Source organism: Pleurodeles waltl, chromosome 4_2 (genome assembly GCF_031143425.1).
Source record: "Pleurodeles waltl isolate 20211129_DDA chromosome 4_2, aPleWal1.hap1.20221129, whole genome shotgun sequence".
In the NCBI taxonomy this organism is placed as follows: domain Eukaryota; kingdom Metazoa; phylum Chordata; class Amphibia; order Caudata; family Salamandridae; genus Pleurodeles; species Pleurodeles waltl.
The window spans coordinates 279,394,396-279,409,342 of NC_090443.1; the positions used below are offsets into that span (position 1 = coordinate 279,394,396).

The 14,947-nt window shown below is 39.6% G+C and overlaps 1 protein-coding gene across 1 annotated transcript in view; it reads left to right on the forward strand.

Moving 5' to 3' along the window:
* ERP27 (endoplasmic reticulum protein 27) overlaps positions 1 to 14,947 on the forward strand; it is a 100,056-nt gene that overhangs the window by 54,575 nt on the left and 30,534 nt on the right. Inside the window, exons 3-4 of the mRNA XM_069233329.1 lie at positions 10,568 to 10,705; positions 11,290 to 11,406. Coding sequence (XP_069089430.1) covers positions 10,568 to 10,705; positions 11,290 to 11,406 — 255 coding nt within the window. The remainder of the gene's footprint in view (positions 1 to 10,567; positions 10,706 to 11,289; positions 11,407 to 14,947) is intronic.

Consider the following 14,947-nt stretch of genomic DNA (forward strand, 5'->3'; position numbering starts at 1 on the left):
AGGGGTCCATTCGTGGTTCGCATTCCACTTTCTTAGTATATGGTTTGTGTTGCCCCCTAGGCCTATTGCATCCTATTGTACTCTGCAGTGTTTGCACTACTTTCTGACTGTTTTACATACCTGATTTGTTTTTTTGTGTATATATTATGTATATTACTTACCTCCTAAGGGAGTATATCCTCTGAGATATTTTAGGCACATTGTCACTAAAATAAAGTACCTTTATTTTTAGTAACACTGAGTATTGTCTTTCTTATGATATAGTACCTATAGGATATAAGTGGTATTGCATGAGCTTTGCATGTCTCCTAGTTCAGCCTTGGCTGCTCTGCTATAGCTACCTCTATGAGCCTAAGCTGCTAGAAGACTACTACTCTACTAATAAGGGATAAATGGACCTGGCACAAGGTGTAAGTACCATTGGTACCCACTATAAGTCAGGCCAGCCTCCTACAAGGTCTACGGAGGTGTAAACTGCCCAGTAGCATATTTTTCAGCTATTTTGGACCCAGTTGCAGCAGCCTTATCAGGTTGTTTGCACCAAGTTGCAGCGGGTGGACAAAGCATTACACAGTGTGAGGGCATTGTGATGGGATATCCTTTGACTATAATGGTCCCTCACTCTCTGGAGATTCTACTTACAAGGACGAAAACCCAATATTAGACTGGTGCGAGATTGACCACATATGAAACGAGTGTTCTAGGGTCACCAAATGTGTAATTGAAAAGATGTACAGTGCTGAACCTGGCAACCTTACTTCCTAATGAAAATGTTGAAATTGAAAAGGTGGAAGATGTTGAGCATGACTGCCTTGAAGTAACTTACTTGTGTACCAAACCGAAACCTGACATTAGAAATACCCGATTGTAAGAGAATGACCAAATTATCTTTGTTGATGGTTCGTGTCTAAGGGACAATACAGAGACACTGAGAGCAGGATATGCTGTGTGCACAATTACTGGTATTTTGGAGGCTTCTTGGCTTCGAGGAGTGTATTCTGCCCAAGTAGCTGAACTGGTAGCCCATACAAAGGCGTGCCATGTTTCTGCTCAGCTGAAAGTTACAATCTATTCGGATAGCCAGTATGGAATAGTCCATGATTTTTTCCAGTTGTGGTCACAGAGAGGTTTCATGACCTCTTCTGGTTCACCAGTGAGAAATGGTGTAAGGATTAAAAAACTGTTACATGCTATTCAAATGTCTGAAAAGATTGCTGTGGTGAAATGCAGTGCATACCAAAATCACAGGACTTCGTGTCATTGGGAACTGGATATGCGGATCAAGGCACAAGGTTCTGTGCATTGAACTGTATATCGTTTAAAGATAAGTGGGAACTGTTACCTGAAGACGACCAAACGTGTCCAAGTTTTGCATTGAAAGTAATTGACACCTTGGAGGAATTGAAAATGTTGCAAAAATAATGCTGACAGGGAGGAAAAACGTTCATGGAGTAAAATGAAGTGTGTGCAAAGACAAGATGAATTGTGGGTTTCAGGAGAGGGTCAATTGGTTTTGACTTATAGTTTGTTGTCTCAAATGCCTAGGTACTGTCATGGTCAAGAACATGTTGGGAGGGATGCCATGATTCGGTTGTTTAAACATGATTGGTTCAACCCAAGGTTTAGACAGGTTGTTGAAGCAGTTTGCCATCATTGTGTCATTTGTCAGCAAATGAATGCAGGGAAAGGGACAGTCGTTAATTTGAGACACATTTGGAAGAGTAGGATTTTATTGAGATGCCTGCATGTGGAGGTTTGAGATATGTGTTGGTGGTTGTGTACATTCTTAGCCACTGGATTGAAGCATACCCTACACGGAGAAATGACAGTCTCACAGTAGCTAAACTACTACTTAGGGAACTGACTCCATGTTTTGGGTTTCCGATCTCTTTAGAATCAGATAGGGGAAGTCACTTCGACAATGAAGTAATTAAATTACTGTGTGCAGCATTGAACATTGAGCAGAAGTTGCATTGTAGTTACCGCCCTGAAGCATCAGGACTAGTGGAACAAATTAATGGTACCTTAAAGTCAAGAGTTGCAAAGATGTGTGCGTCAACGAATTTGAAATGGCCTGGCACATTGCCTTTAGTTCTGATGACAATGAGAAACACACCCGACAGAAATACAGGATTGTCGCCGCATGAGATCCTTATGGGCGAGCCAGGAGGTTGCCAGCGGGGCCTGCAAGTGCACTTGTCAAATTACAGTTGATATAGTGTTGGACTACTGGAAAGGTCTGGCTGATGTCGTTCGCTCTTTCTCTCAGCAGGTGGAGGCTACCACACTGCCATCGAGACATGACCAGGGCACAATCTGAGGGCCAGTGACTGGGTTGCAGTCTGGAAACACATGAGGAAAACGTGTTTTGGAGCCTCGTTGGGAAGGACCTTTCCGGGTAGTTCTGAAAACTACCAAAGCTGTGGAGAGCGCTGGAGTTCCGAACTGGATCCATGCCAGTCACATGAAGAAAGTGGCAGGTTCACTTGTTGGAAAATGGGTTATTGGTAAGGGCAGGTAAGTACCTACACTTAACAATAGGTCACTAACCTCCACTGAGGTCCAGTTAGGTCTCAATAAATTAAAGCCAGCTCAACCTTTTGCAGCTTGGCAACGAGCGACAAGGCTTAATTTAGGAGACAAACATGTAAAGCATTTAAAAATCACAAAACAGTAATTAAATAAAACACAGGAAACAGTTACAAAAACCCCAAACCAATGTATAAACATAGGAAATATTATTAGCTTTAAAATGACACCAAAACAATTAAAATTGGATAAGGGGAACAGGAGATATAATTTTTTTGAGAATTAATGCTTTTTACTGCTTAGACAGGAATAGCGCCAACTTGGTCATCTGGTCACACCTCGACTGGGGTAAAGTCAAAGTTTGAGGCCGACTGCGATGGAGCTCTGCTCAGCTACAGCTCGCGGGAGGCATCGGTCAAAAGATTACCTTCGGACTTAGTTGTTTTTCTGTAGATTTTCTTCATCGGGACCAAGTCGCCAGTCCAATCTGACCTCCTGGAACTCTTCCTCAGATACGCATCGTGGTAGCCCTCCAGGTCAACTTCCTACGTTCGGACATAGACACTTTTTCGGAGATTTTCTTCACTGGGATAAACCTGGAAGTCAGGCCGGGTCGTGGTTGAGGCAAGCTAGAGTTGCCGTGGCGGGTCAGTCCCTTTATGGAGGTTTTTACCAAAAGCTCTCCAAACTTCTGGATCTTCTTCCAGATGTTCCTTTAAGGTTCTTTTGACGTCCACAGCTCACACCAAGGTTCCAGAAGCTCTGAGATGCTCCTTGAGGGTGCTGACTACAACTCCCAGAATGAACATGGCACAAACTCCTTTTTGTCCACTGAACAGTGGTCAGCTGGTCAGTTTCTTCAGGAGTTGGTGCAGGGGACTCTGGTTAGCATTTTTCTACCTGTATCAAACAGGGAGTCCCTCCTTGAACCATGTTGAAACCAGGCAAAGTCATCCTTGTGGTGAAGCCCAAGTGTGCAGCTGGTGCAGTTCTCCAGAGTGCAGTGTCCAGGTGCAGGTCAGGGGTCCAGCAGGGCAGTCCTTCCTCTTCTGTAGTTCTTCCTTGTTGGAATCTGGTAGGAATCTGAGGTGTGGGTGCAGCTCTGCCACATTTATCCTTGCTCCTAGGTGAAAAGCAGGGGGGTCCTGGTTCTCCAGTCAGATTCAGGGTCCTTCCCCCTGTGATGACCACTTCCAGGACAGTGTGGCAAAAATCAATCCCAGGGAGCAACATTCCTCAAAAATCCATTGAGGCTGAAACTGATTTTTGTAGGTTACATCTGGCTGAGCCCACCCACTGGTGTGGCTAAAAATCTTAAACTCACCCTTCTCCTGCCCTCTCCTAATCTAATTAATCAGGGGGCACCTAAATGTCTGGGTTTGCGGGATGTGAGGGGGGTGCTGGCTTGCTCCAAATGTCCTTCCCTGCCTTTAAAAACCAGTTTGGCAGCCCTCCCCCTTCCTGCTTCCCCATCTGCTGAGGGAAGATCTCCTCCCCCAGGCACATCTCTTTGTTTTAAACCAGGCCGCTTCACACCTCATCAATGCAGTCTGGTCAGGCTGCCAGATGCTGGCCAATCAGAGCAAAGCAGCAAAACACTGCAGGGCTGAAGTTGGCAACTTTTCAGGTAAAGTTTAAAACTCTTTACCTGAATAAGTTATATTAAATCAAACAATTGTAAGTTGTGTGATTTATTATAACAATTAATTTGATACCAAATTTAAGGTATCTGTCACTTAAGGGGACTTCATAAATTAAAATAAAGTCTCCCCATTCTAGCCTATGGAGGCCATTCAGTACAACTAGGGGAAAAACTAATTTGGCTGTTTTACCTCACCAGGGCTTATAAAAAAATTTTTATAAGGTCCCTGCTTATAGTTACATGGCACCCCACACTAGGGGCACATAGGACACACCTTAGGGGTGACTTATATGTAAAAATAAGGTAGTTTAAGACTTTGGAACTACTTTTAATTCCAAAGTCGAATTTGCATGTAACTTTAATTTAAAAGTAGTCAACAAGGCAGGCCTGCCTTTAAATGACTCTAGGCACCTCAGCAGTGCACCTATGGGTGCCCCACCTATGCTGGGGTCCCTAAACCTACATGCCCTACTATATACTAGGGACTTATAGGTAGGTTGACTTAGCCAATTACAATTAGCCTAATTTGCATACTCATTTTATACAGAGCACGGGCCCTGGGACTGGTTAGCAGTGCCCAGGGCACCATCAGAGTCATGAAAACACCATTAAAAAGTGAAAAATTGGGGCAAAAAGTCAGAGGGCCTCTGTAATCTTCCCTGTTTTCTCACACCACTGGATCATGAAGAAGGGTTGTTGAGATTACCAACAACAGCAGAGCAAGTCTCAGGGCTGGAAGAAGAACAAAGAGGAACTGAGACCGGATCTGAACCTGTTGAGGACGGTTCAGTCACTCCTGTGAGAGACAAAGGAAAAGACCTCCAGGAGGGTGACAGAGAGCCTATCTCAATTGAGGCAGGAGGAGAGCCTAGTCAGAGGAGGGCTTTCCCAGAAGCAGATGATCATGAAAGACAAACAGAGCAATTGCCAGACCCCGCGGAGGAAGGAGTTGAGGCGGATTGAAGTCACTGTGATCTGACTCCTCCTGAACCAGTTACAGGTCCGTCAAGAGAAAACACTGCAGAGCAAGGAGAAGTTTCAAGTTCGACTCTGAAAAGAACATTGACTAAGGGTCCACTAAAAGGAGATAAGTGGCCAGAGTCACACGGAAGGGGAAAGGCAGTGGTTGTTGGCACACCAATTGAAGAAGAAGTGGATACAACAAGGAGAGAAGATCTAAGTGAAGGAGAATTGAATGGTGATCAAAAGTTGAAAAGAAAGAGAGTAGCAGGTCGAAGATACGCAGGTCCTGAATGGGCGTGTACAACTACTATAGGACGGCAGCAAGAATTTTTGTCTTTTTGTTTTGATGAGACATCCTGGGTCAATATTTTGGCACTTGAAGGAAGCGGATGAACTGAACTGTTGAAACAATCTGAGAGAAACATTTTTGAGAAAGAGACTGTTGAAAGTAACCATAAAAGACTTTGATAATCTGATTTGACTTTCTAAAACCTGATTTTGACAAGCTGCTTACCGATTTTGACAAAGGATCCTGGAAGAACGACTGAAAGCTGTATATAACTGCTGAAAAAAGATTTTGTTTTGGTTTTTGCTCCAGTTTTCTAAATTTCTCTTCTGCTTTCTGATTCTCTACAGATCATGAGTAACATTAGCCAGCAGGGTAGGAATAATAGGCGCTGTAAATATATGAGTATTTGTTTAGCGATTGTAGGTGGGATATTGTTTGTGGTATTGATTGTGGGTATGTCTGTTCTTGATAATAGTGAAGCCAACCATACTTCTGCTTTTGAGATGACTACTGTTCTAACAGCAATAGAGAAGTTTAGGCTAGATGGGAAGTATTTGCATGAGGGTACTAATGCGCAAGGAGAACTTTCTTCTAATGTCTTCTATTGCTTGCTGAGTGAGAAAGTTGAGACGATGGATGCGAGTAATTGTTTTGTGTGTACGCAGTTCCCTCATCAGTTGAAGAAGGAGTTACTTACTATAGTCTGCCTCTAACATATGGAATAAGTTGTAGTTTGCTACTAACAAGATTCTATAACCAGGAGAACATTCAGTATTTCTACTCCAATTATGATGTTGTGTTTTCATTTGTCCCCATAATTAGATATTTGAGTAGGGTAGGTAAGGATAATGACATAGTATTAGTTAGAGATTTCTTTGAACCTATATTGACATTCGGCACAGCTAATGCGCACTGCAATAATCTGACATGCTTGCTTACACCTTTCGAGAAGAACTTCTTAGATCACACAGATGACAAGAGAAAGGCGTTGAAGGAGAAGTTAGAAAAAGGACTTACAAGAATGATTATGCTTATGGCGCAATTAAAACAGATTGGAAATTAGCTCTAGATGTGCAACACATAGGGAAACTTTGCATATATAGCCTAAATCACACGCTGATGCTTTGTTTGTGGGAACGAGTGAATGTGGACATGTGTTTTTGTTTCAGAGTAAATGGACATTTATGTTGAATGGACAGGACCTGGCAATTCCTGGGATATATTACATCTGTGGTCCCAATTCTTATTACCGTCTTCCAAGAGGATGGTATGGGACATGTTACTTGGGAATAGTTTTCCCAAAACTTTTTCAAATTAATGATTTAAAGAAGTTTCCGAAGATGACTGAATTACGTCATATGAGACAGAGGAGGCAGTCTCCTTCTGGTATAGTGGGAGATATATTTGGAGCAATGATTCTTTCAGTGGGAGTTGTTCTGAATTTGATAAAAATTCGAAAGTTGTCTACTATTGTGCATAACATGCTGACAAATTTTTCAGGAGCCATACTCCTGATAGATACTGAGTTAGCTGCTGAAAGAGCTATGATGCTTCAAAATCACCTTGCTTTAGACATTCTTTTAGTGAAGGATGGCGAAGTTTGCAGAATGATTAATTCTAGGCATTGTTGCTCGTTTATTCCTAATAATAGTAAAGAATTTATAGCCTTACTTGCTAATCTGACTAATGAAAGTGCTGATTTGAAATAATTAAAAGAACCAGGTGCTTGGGAAAAGGTTGGCAAAGGTTTTGCTTCAGTGGGAAATTGGCTCAGCAACCTTGGGAAAGGGATTTTGTTGAAAATTATACAGGGGATATTAATTATTATGGTTTGCCTCATTGGAATATGGGGAATATATAAATTGTTTAAAGGGATTAAATTGAAAAAGTCAAAGAATGATCAGAAGAGGGAAGAAAAGAAAAGGGAACAATTGTTCAGGGAAAATTCAAGAAGGGGACAAAAGTATGAAGGGATTGAAGTGACAGAATTTTAGCTGATACAAACATTTGTGAGTGATAGTTTGATGTGATGTCACATTTAATCATTAGAGGAGGGATTGCTAGCGCAGGTACTTTAATAGACATTTTTTGAATGAGAGTTCTTGTACTATGAGTAACGAATTTGTGTAGAAAATGTAATAACGTAATGTAATAACGTAAAAAAATAACGCATGCATTTGAAAATGTGATCACAATGAGTGGCCGCTAATGTTCACAAAGTATACCTATTAATGGTTTATTAATATGAAATGTTGATTATATGTTAGATTAGTGTAGTAATATGTCATATTATTAGTTATGCATCATTTATTAGTTTTATTAATTGTAGGCCTTAACCTAGCGGAGGTCTTGGCCTAGTTGCCCGGCCTCATGTTGAGCTGTATTTTTTAACGTTTAATGAAATGGCTGTCTTAGAAAATTAAACTGTGATTTTCCATTGTACTGTTTAAATGTGCTCGTAGCTAAAAGTTTTTCTCATGAGAACCAATTGCTAGAAGATGCTGGTCTTGCTAAATGTAACATTATGAGTGTAATGTGTGTGAGACTGACTTTCTCAGGAGGAGAATAATGGAGACACTGCCTGGAGTATAAGCTGCAACAATGTTACCTGACAAGCTGGACAATGAGAACATTAAAAGTGAAGCCAATCAGCGACATGTGAACGGAGTAGTGGTAGAATTCATAGATTTGAAGTTTTAGTTTTATTGGACAAAGTATGAACATGCGATCCCTTGACAAATAGGGTCTTGGGAATTAGTTTTAGGAAATTTAACTTAACAGGACTGCACTGAGAAGAAACCAGCATTGAGTTTTGCACATTTTGCCCTTGTGCATTAGCCATTCTCTCAATCCTTCTTGAGGGTTTACCTCTATTCTTTCAAGTTGCTTGAAGACTTTGCCTTTTCTGAACTTTCATGCTGAATCCTGATGCCTTGCTGACTGAACTGATGTCCTGATGACAAAGACTATCTTAGCTTGCCTATCCAATTGAGGAGAGGTATTCTTGTACCCATGTGTTTGTAATGCCTATTTGCTTTTTCTTTCTAGGGACCAACCGCACTGTTTTGATAGTGTCATAGCTAGATGTTTTCCAAATTTCTGTTTGCTAAATTGTTTTGCACGAAGCACAACATGCTGATGCTAATCTGGTGTTAGTTAAGGATTCTCACTAATGAAAGACTGCTAATAGGAAATAACGTTTGATGCTCTTCTTTGCTGAATCTAAATGTATGTGTTATCATTTGCACAATTGCTATTATTATGAATTTGTTCTGCAACCTTAGAATGTGTAGTAATTCAAGCTTTGATTAGATTGCTTTTCTTTCGCAGGTTTGGGCAGCCAGTGTTGTTTCGTAATGTGTATTATTTGATTTTGAGGTTATCTTACATGACATTAGCATCATTCATTTAGGGAAATAAATATTCTAACTGTTACTAAAGATGTGGTTATTCATGACTGAGAGGTCATGGTGTCTGACAATTGCTGACTCCATTGATTATTAATGTCATTGATTATCATTGATTATTGATGTTATTGATTGATTATTGATCTGCATGTACTGGAGTTATGGTGGGAACATCTTGATTGCGAGTCAAAAGATTCATCAACATATTTGCATCCCCTTGTAAGTTTACTTATGAAGGTCTGATGCGCTACCAATGTTAGCGCTTCATTGTTTTGAAGTGAGGTACAACCTTGGCAGCTACCCCCCAACATACCTACATTCACTACTCTGACGCCCACAATTCATTTCACTAACTTGCCTCATGACAGCACACCTGGTTTCAGAATGAGACACTAAATTAATGTGCTTCCCTTGCACCATTAAACCAACAGCTCGTCTAAAATCTGCCAAAATAACTCAACGAGTTGAGCATCTGTGGATAAGTGCTGTTTTTGTAACTGCAAATCACAGGCAATCCTGGAGGGTCCGCTTATTTGCTCACTGTTTTGGGGTCCATAACAAAGGGACCATTTTCTTTAGGTAATAATAACATCTGATATTCACAGTTCACCGAAACTGGTCCCTTGGGTCTCAACGCTCTATAAAATTATAGGTGTACTATCCATAAGCAATTGTTTTCATTCAGACCTATCTGAAGCAGGTGTCAGGATCAGAGTGGCAAAAGACCAGATTTCACGGCACCATTTTAGCGTCATTATTAACACTTGCCTAAGGCAGGCATTAAGATGACAATCCCATTGAAAACAATGAGCCTCCCTGTGCTTTGCTACATTAGCGCCATAATTCATGGAGTTTTTCCAGCACAGCACCATAAATTATGATGCTAATGTGGTTACAAAAGCCATGGTGCACCGTATTGTAAATACGGCAGACACATGGGGACAGATGTAAGAAAAGTGGCTCTGCACCCAGTGCAGCACCACTTTTCTTGCACCCCTTAGCACCCACCTACCGCCACCATGTGTGCACCATATTTAAAATATGGTGCACCATGGCGCAGGGTAGGGGGCAATAGTGTCAAACATTTTGAGGCTATTGATGTGCTGTTCAGGGTTAGCGCCAAAATGTGGGCGCTAACCCTGAACAGTACTTAAGGCCCCGTTGTAACCGATTGTGTGCCCCCTTTTAATGCCTTTTCTGAGCAGGCGTTAAAAGTAGCCACCCTTTGCATACATTATGCATGGCGCATGCATAATGTGGCACAAAGGGTTACAAAGTGGTGCAATGCCTAAGGCCACATTAGAGTAAATAAAATGGCACTAATGCGGCCTAGTGCTTCTTAAATCTGGGCCAAGGTGTCATTAGGGGGACCCAATGGGGCGCTAGAAAAGTGCTGCATCATGAATGATGCACCACTTTTCCATAAATATGCCCCTCTGTATACTATGATATAATTAATTCGGAATGGTTTTTGCCTCTACCTCTGTCTCTCCCTCTAAATTTAACTCTCTCACCGTGTGTCTCTGCACCTCTCCCCTAAACTGATCATCTCCCTTTCAACCCTCCCTGTCTAGGCCATCTCCCGCCCTTACCCTTTCTCGCTGATCCTTTCCTTCTCTCACCTTCTCACCTTAACCCTTTGTTCTCTGGCTTCTCTCTTTTCGTTACTCTCCCTACTTTCATCACACTTTATAGGCCCTCTCCTCCTCTCACCCTCTGTCTTGCTCCTTCTTTCAGGATTTGGATGCTTCAGAGGCCAAGGATTACCTGTCCGTGGTTAAAGACCTCTCAGACTGGGGCTGTGGCCTCAGCACAAGCTCCGAGGTTCTAAAACACTTCAACATTAACTGCAGCACCGTGGCCCTGTTCAGGCAGGTAAGAGGTGCCATATGGCTGAGACAACATCATCCAGGGCTAGTCGCCACCAATCCCTGACCACAACAACACTGCTTCTCTGTGCAGATCACAGCAATCCCTGCCTCCCACGCCCATTTTCCCAGGTGAGATGGCTCATCAAAGAGCAGGATGCGTATAATGGAGGCAGGATGTCACTGTTGACTACCCATGAGGTGGAGGGGGAGAGGGAGGCGGTGAACTTCCTCTATGTTTACATCCACCTATATTTCCCGCCTTGCTCCGAGACTCCCTTGATCTCTGACAGGACGTATTACCTTAAGGGTTCACTTTACATGTAGCTATAGGAATTTTCTCAGTGCCTTGAAGCGTAGGCTATCCCCTACAATAAGTGGAATAAATTAAAATGATGAGGCCTCCCTGCAGAAAGTGAAGAGGGACACCTGAGTCTCTCATATCTCAGAGACATTTGTTGACTTCAGGCAGAGTGGTCCTCTATTAAAGGGTTTGGGGGCCTCTGAAGGAGTGCAGGTGTCTGTAGTATGCTCCGCCTATTATAACCTCTCTTCTCTCTCATTTGACTACAGTTTATTTATTTACACTAGGTTGACAACAGGCGTGACTTCATGGAGATCAAGGACAGCAAAGAAATCGACACTACCAAACTCTTCCGCTTCTTCAAGATCAATGAGATTCGGCTGGTCACGGAGTACAACCCGATGGTAATAATGTGCCCTTGTGCAATGAGGATAAATATGCCTCCTAATAACAGGGTATTTAGACAGAATATTTTAAAATATAGTGCTACAGAAATATCGTAAAAAATATAATTACTCCAAAAATACCGCCATGCAGAATATCATTGTCAAGATTATAGCTTTTGGTAAGAAATATTGTTTTCAAAATATTATTGTTTCGAATATCGTTTTCATTAATATAGTTGAAAAATATCGTTTTATATTAGTCTTAGGTTGTAATATTGTTTGCATAATTGTTAGTGTTTTCAAAATATAGTTTGGAATTTTAAGATTTTTAGTGATTTATTTTGAAATTTAATTAGCAATTTTGAATTTAGTGGTAGATTGTTGGGTTTGTAGGGGAATATGATGGGTAACTAATTAAATCATAAAGCATTCATATCTAACTACTGATTGTTAATGAATTATGTAATTTATTATTCGTTATGTTAATTGTTTACTTGTTAGTTTATATTTTTTATTTTTTCTGTTAGTTGTAAGGTATACTTTCATTTTATTATTAATAATACTAAGTCATACTTATGACATATTTTAGTAGTGGGTTGTTGGGTTTGTAGTGAACTAGGGTGGGAAGATAATTAATTTACAATTAATTTCAATATAGCGTAAGTATTGTTTATGATATATTAAGTATTTAATTGATTATTAATTATGTTGATAGTTTAATTGTTAGTTTATATTTTTTATTTTATTAGGTAAATTTTAATGCATACTTTAATTATGTTATTAATAATAGTATGTTATTTTTGGTACTGGGTTTTTATGGTGTATAAGGTGGGAAGTTGAATAAATTATAATTAATTTAATTTTCATAATAAGTAATTATTTTGTGTAAATTAATTATTACATTGATTATAAATTATATTAATTGTATAATTGAGACATATTTTAACATTTATTCTGATCATTTAAATGTATATTTTAGTTATTATTTCTATTAGTTTATTTTTTATACATTTTAAATTGTGTTCATTTTTTTAGATTCTTGTTAACTAATATAGTATTCATACTTTATATGTACTATAATTTCTTATTTGTTTTATTATTTATTAAAATAGTTTAAGTAAAAGATTTGGAACATTTATTGTTATATGTATTTCTTTCAAAGTCAAGTTCTTTCCCTACTATTGCTTAGACTGGAGTTGGAGTACTAAACCTAAACTTTCCCTACTGGTGATTATTGTAGAGTAGGAATAGTAAATCTAACCCCTCCGAAGTCAACTGCTTTCCTACTGCTGCTTAGACTGGAGTGAGAATAGTAAATGTAACCAACCCATCTGAAGTCCAACACTTTCCCTACTGCTGCTTAGACCGGAGTGGGAATAGTAAATCCCTACTGTTGTTTAGCCTTCGAATAGTAAATCTAACCTTTTCAAAGTCCAAAACCTTCTCTACTGTTGCTTAGACTGGAATAGGAATATTAAATAGATAGTAAGTCTAAGCCCTTTGAAGTCCAACTTTTTCCCTACTGTTGATTACAGTCGATTTTTCATGTTTAATATAGTGTTTTTTTATTGTTATTATTTTTTATTTTTTGTGCTTAGCAATACTTATTTGTATTTAATACGGTATTTGTCATATTTGTTTTAGTATATTTCTTTACGCAATACATGTTTTATATAGTTAGTTTTTTTATTTAATGGCTAATTTTATTTTGTAAAAAGTAAGAATATTTAAATATTATTAATATATGTGAAATATATATTTTTTTAATTTAGTGTACAGTATAAGTACATTTTTATTTTAATATTTTATTTAGGTTAAACATTTTTGTTGGTTTCTATTTATGTATTTTAATTTATTTTGCTGTTAATACTGAGAATGAAAATATTTTAAAAATTGTTTGTTTATTGTTGAATTATTTAAATATATTACCTACAGGCAGTCGACAGTAGGCAGTAATAGTTAGTACCTAGTTTCTTTCTATATCTTTGGCATCCCAGTTTTGGCATTTTACTCAGACATCGCCCATTTTTCCTATTTCTTGGACTTTCAACCTCCTTCCAGCTAATAGTAGAAATGGGTGTTAAACTAATAGTGGATCTTAAAAAGCTATACATGTTTTAAACATAGACAGGATTCTGGATTCAGCAAGGGGTCATTTGTGTAGATCCTTCAAGGTTTTCCTAAAGAAGGTAACAGTTGAAATAAAACAAAATTGAAATTGACTTTAAAAACAGCCATTTGTTTCTATATTTTCACCTGTAACTTTTTCCTGCTATTGCAGATTTTCAAAAGCAATATACAGTTATGTCCGCTGGACCCTTCTGGTTGTGGGGCTATACAGGGCTTGTAGGTTCCCCAAGAACCTGAGGTACTCAGAGCCAATAACTGAGCTGAACCTTGCAATGGTTTTTCATTGTGTACCGGGTATACAGCAATTCATTTGGTAAAATATAAAGAGTGAAAAATAGATATCAAAGAAACCTATGTATTTCCCAAATATGCACCATATATGGAGTTTAGAAGACGTGGTTATTTGCACATCTTTGAATTTGTGGGTACTCATACTAACACGTGAACAAGAGGGCGATTTCTCAAAATGACTTCTTTCTTACACACTGTTTTACATTTGGAAGGCACAAACACAGAGAAAAACAATTGGTTATAACACTTGTTCTACTTTTGTGTATTCTTTGTCCTCAGATAAAAATGGTTAGCTCACTTGTGTGGATAGGCCTAGTGCCCACAACAGGAATCGGCCCAAAAGGCAATATGGACACATCACATTTCTCCATTGTAAACTGACCCTTTTTTTGCAATGTGCCTAGCTTTGGATTTTGGGTCCTAGCTCAGTGGGCACCTAGGGAAACCTAGCAAACCTGTAAATTTTTGAAAACTAGACACCTAGGAAAAATCCTTGATGGGGTGACCTGTGTAGCTTTCATCAGGTTCTGTCATCCAGAATCCCTAGCAAACCTCAACATTTGTCTAAAACCAAATTTTCCTCACATTTTTGTGGCAGAAAGCTCTGGAATGTGAGGGTAGTCCACCCAGCATTCCTGCAAGCCACCCAATAAAAATGGTACATCACTTGTGTGGGTAGGCCTACTGGGCACAACAGGAAACGTCCCAGAACACAACGTGGACACATCACATTTTTCCACTGAAAACTGACCCTGTTTTGCAACGTGCCTAGCTGTGGATTTTGGGCCCTAGCTCATCCGGCACCTTGAGAAACCGAGCAATTCTGTACATTTTTTAAAACTAGTCACCTAGGGGTGACGTGTGCGGCTCTCATCAGGTTCTGTCATCCAAAAACCCTTTGCAAACCTTAAAATTGTCTAAAACACATTTTATTCATATTTCTGTGGTGAAATGTTCTAGGATCTTAGGTGAGCCATAAATTTACTACCAATCAGTGTTCCGCTCGGTCTCCCAATAAAAAATATACCTCACTTGTGTGGGTGGGCCAAGTGCCTGAGACAGGGAAGGGCCAAAACCTGCAGAGTTTGAGGGGGAAGAAAAGGAGGTCCAAAAGTGCAGTTTTTTGATAAATTTTTAG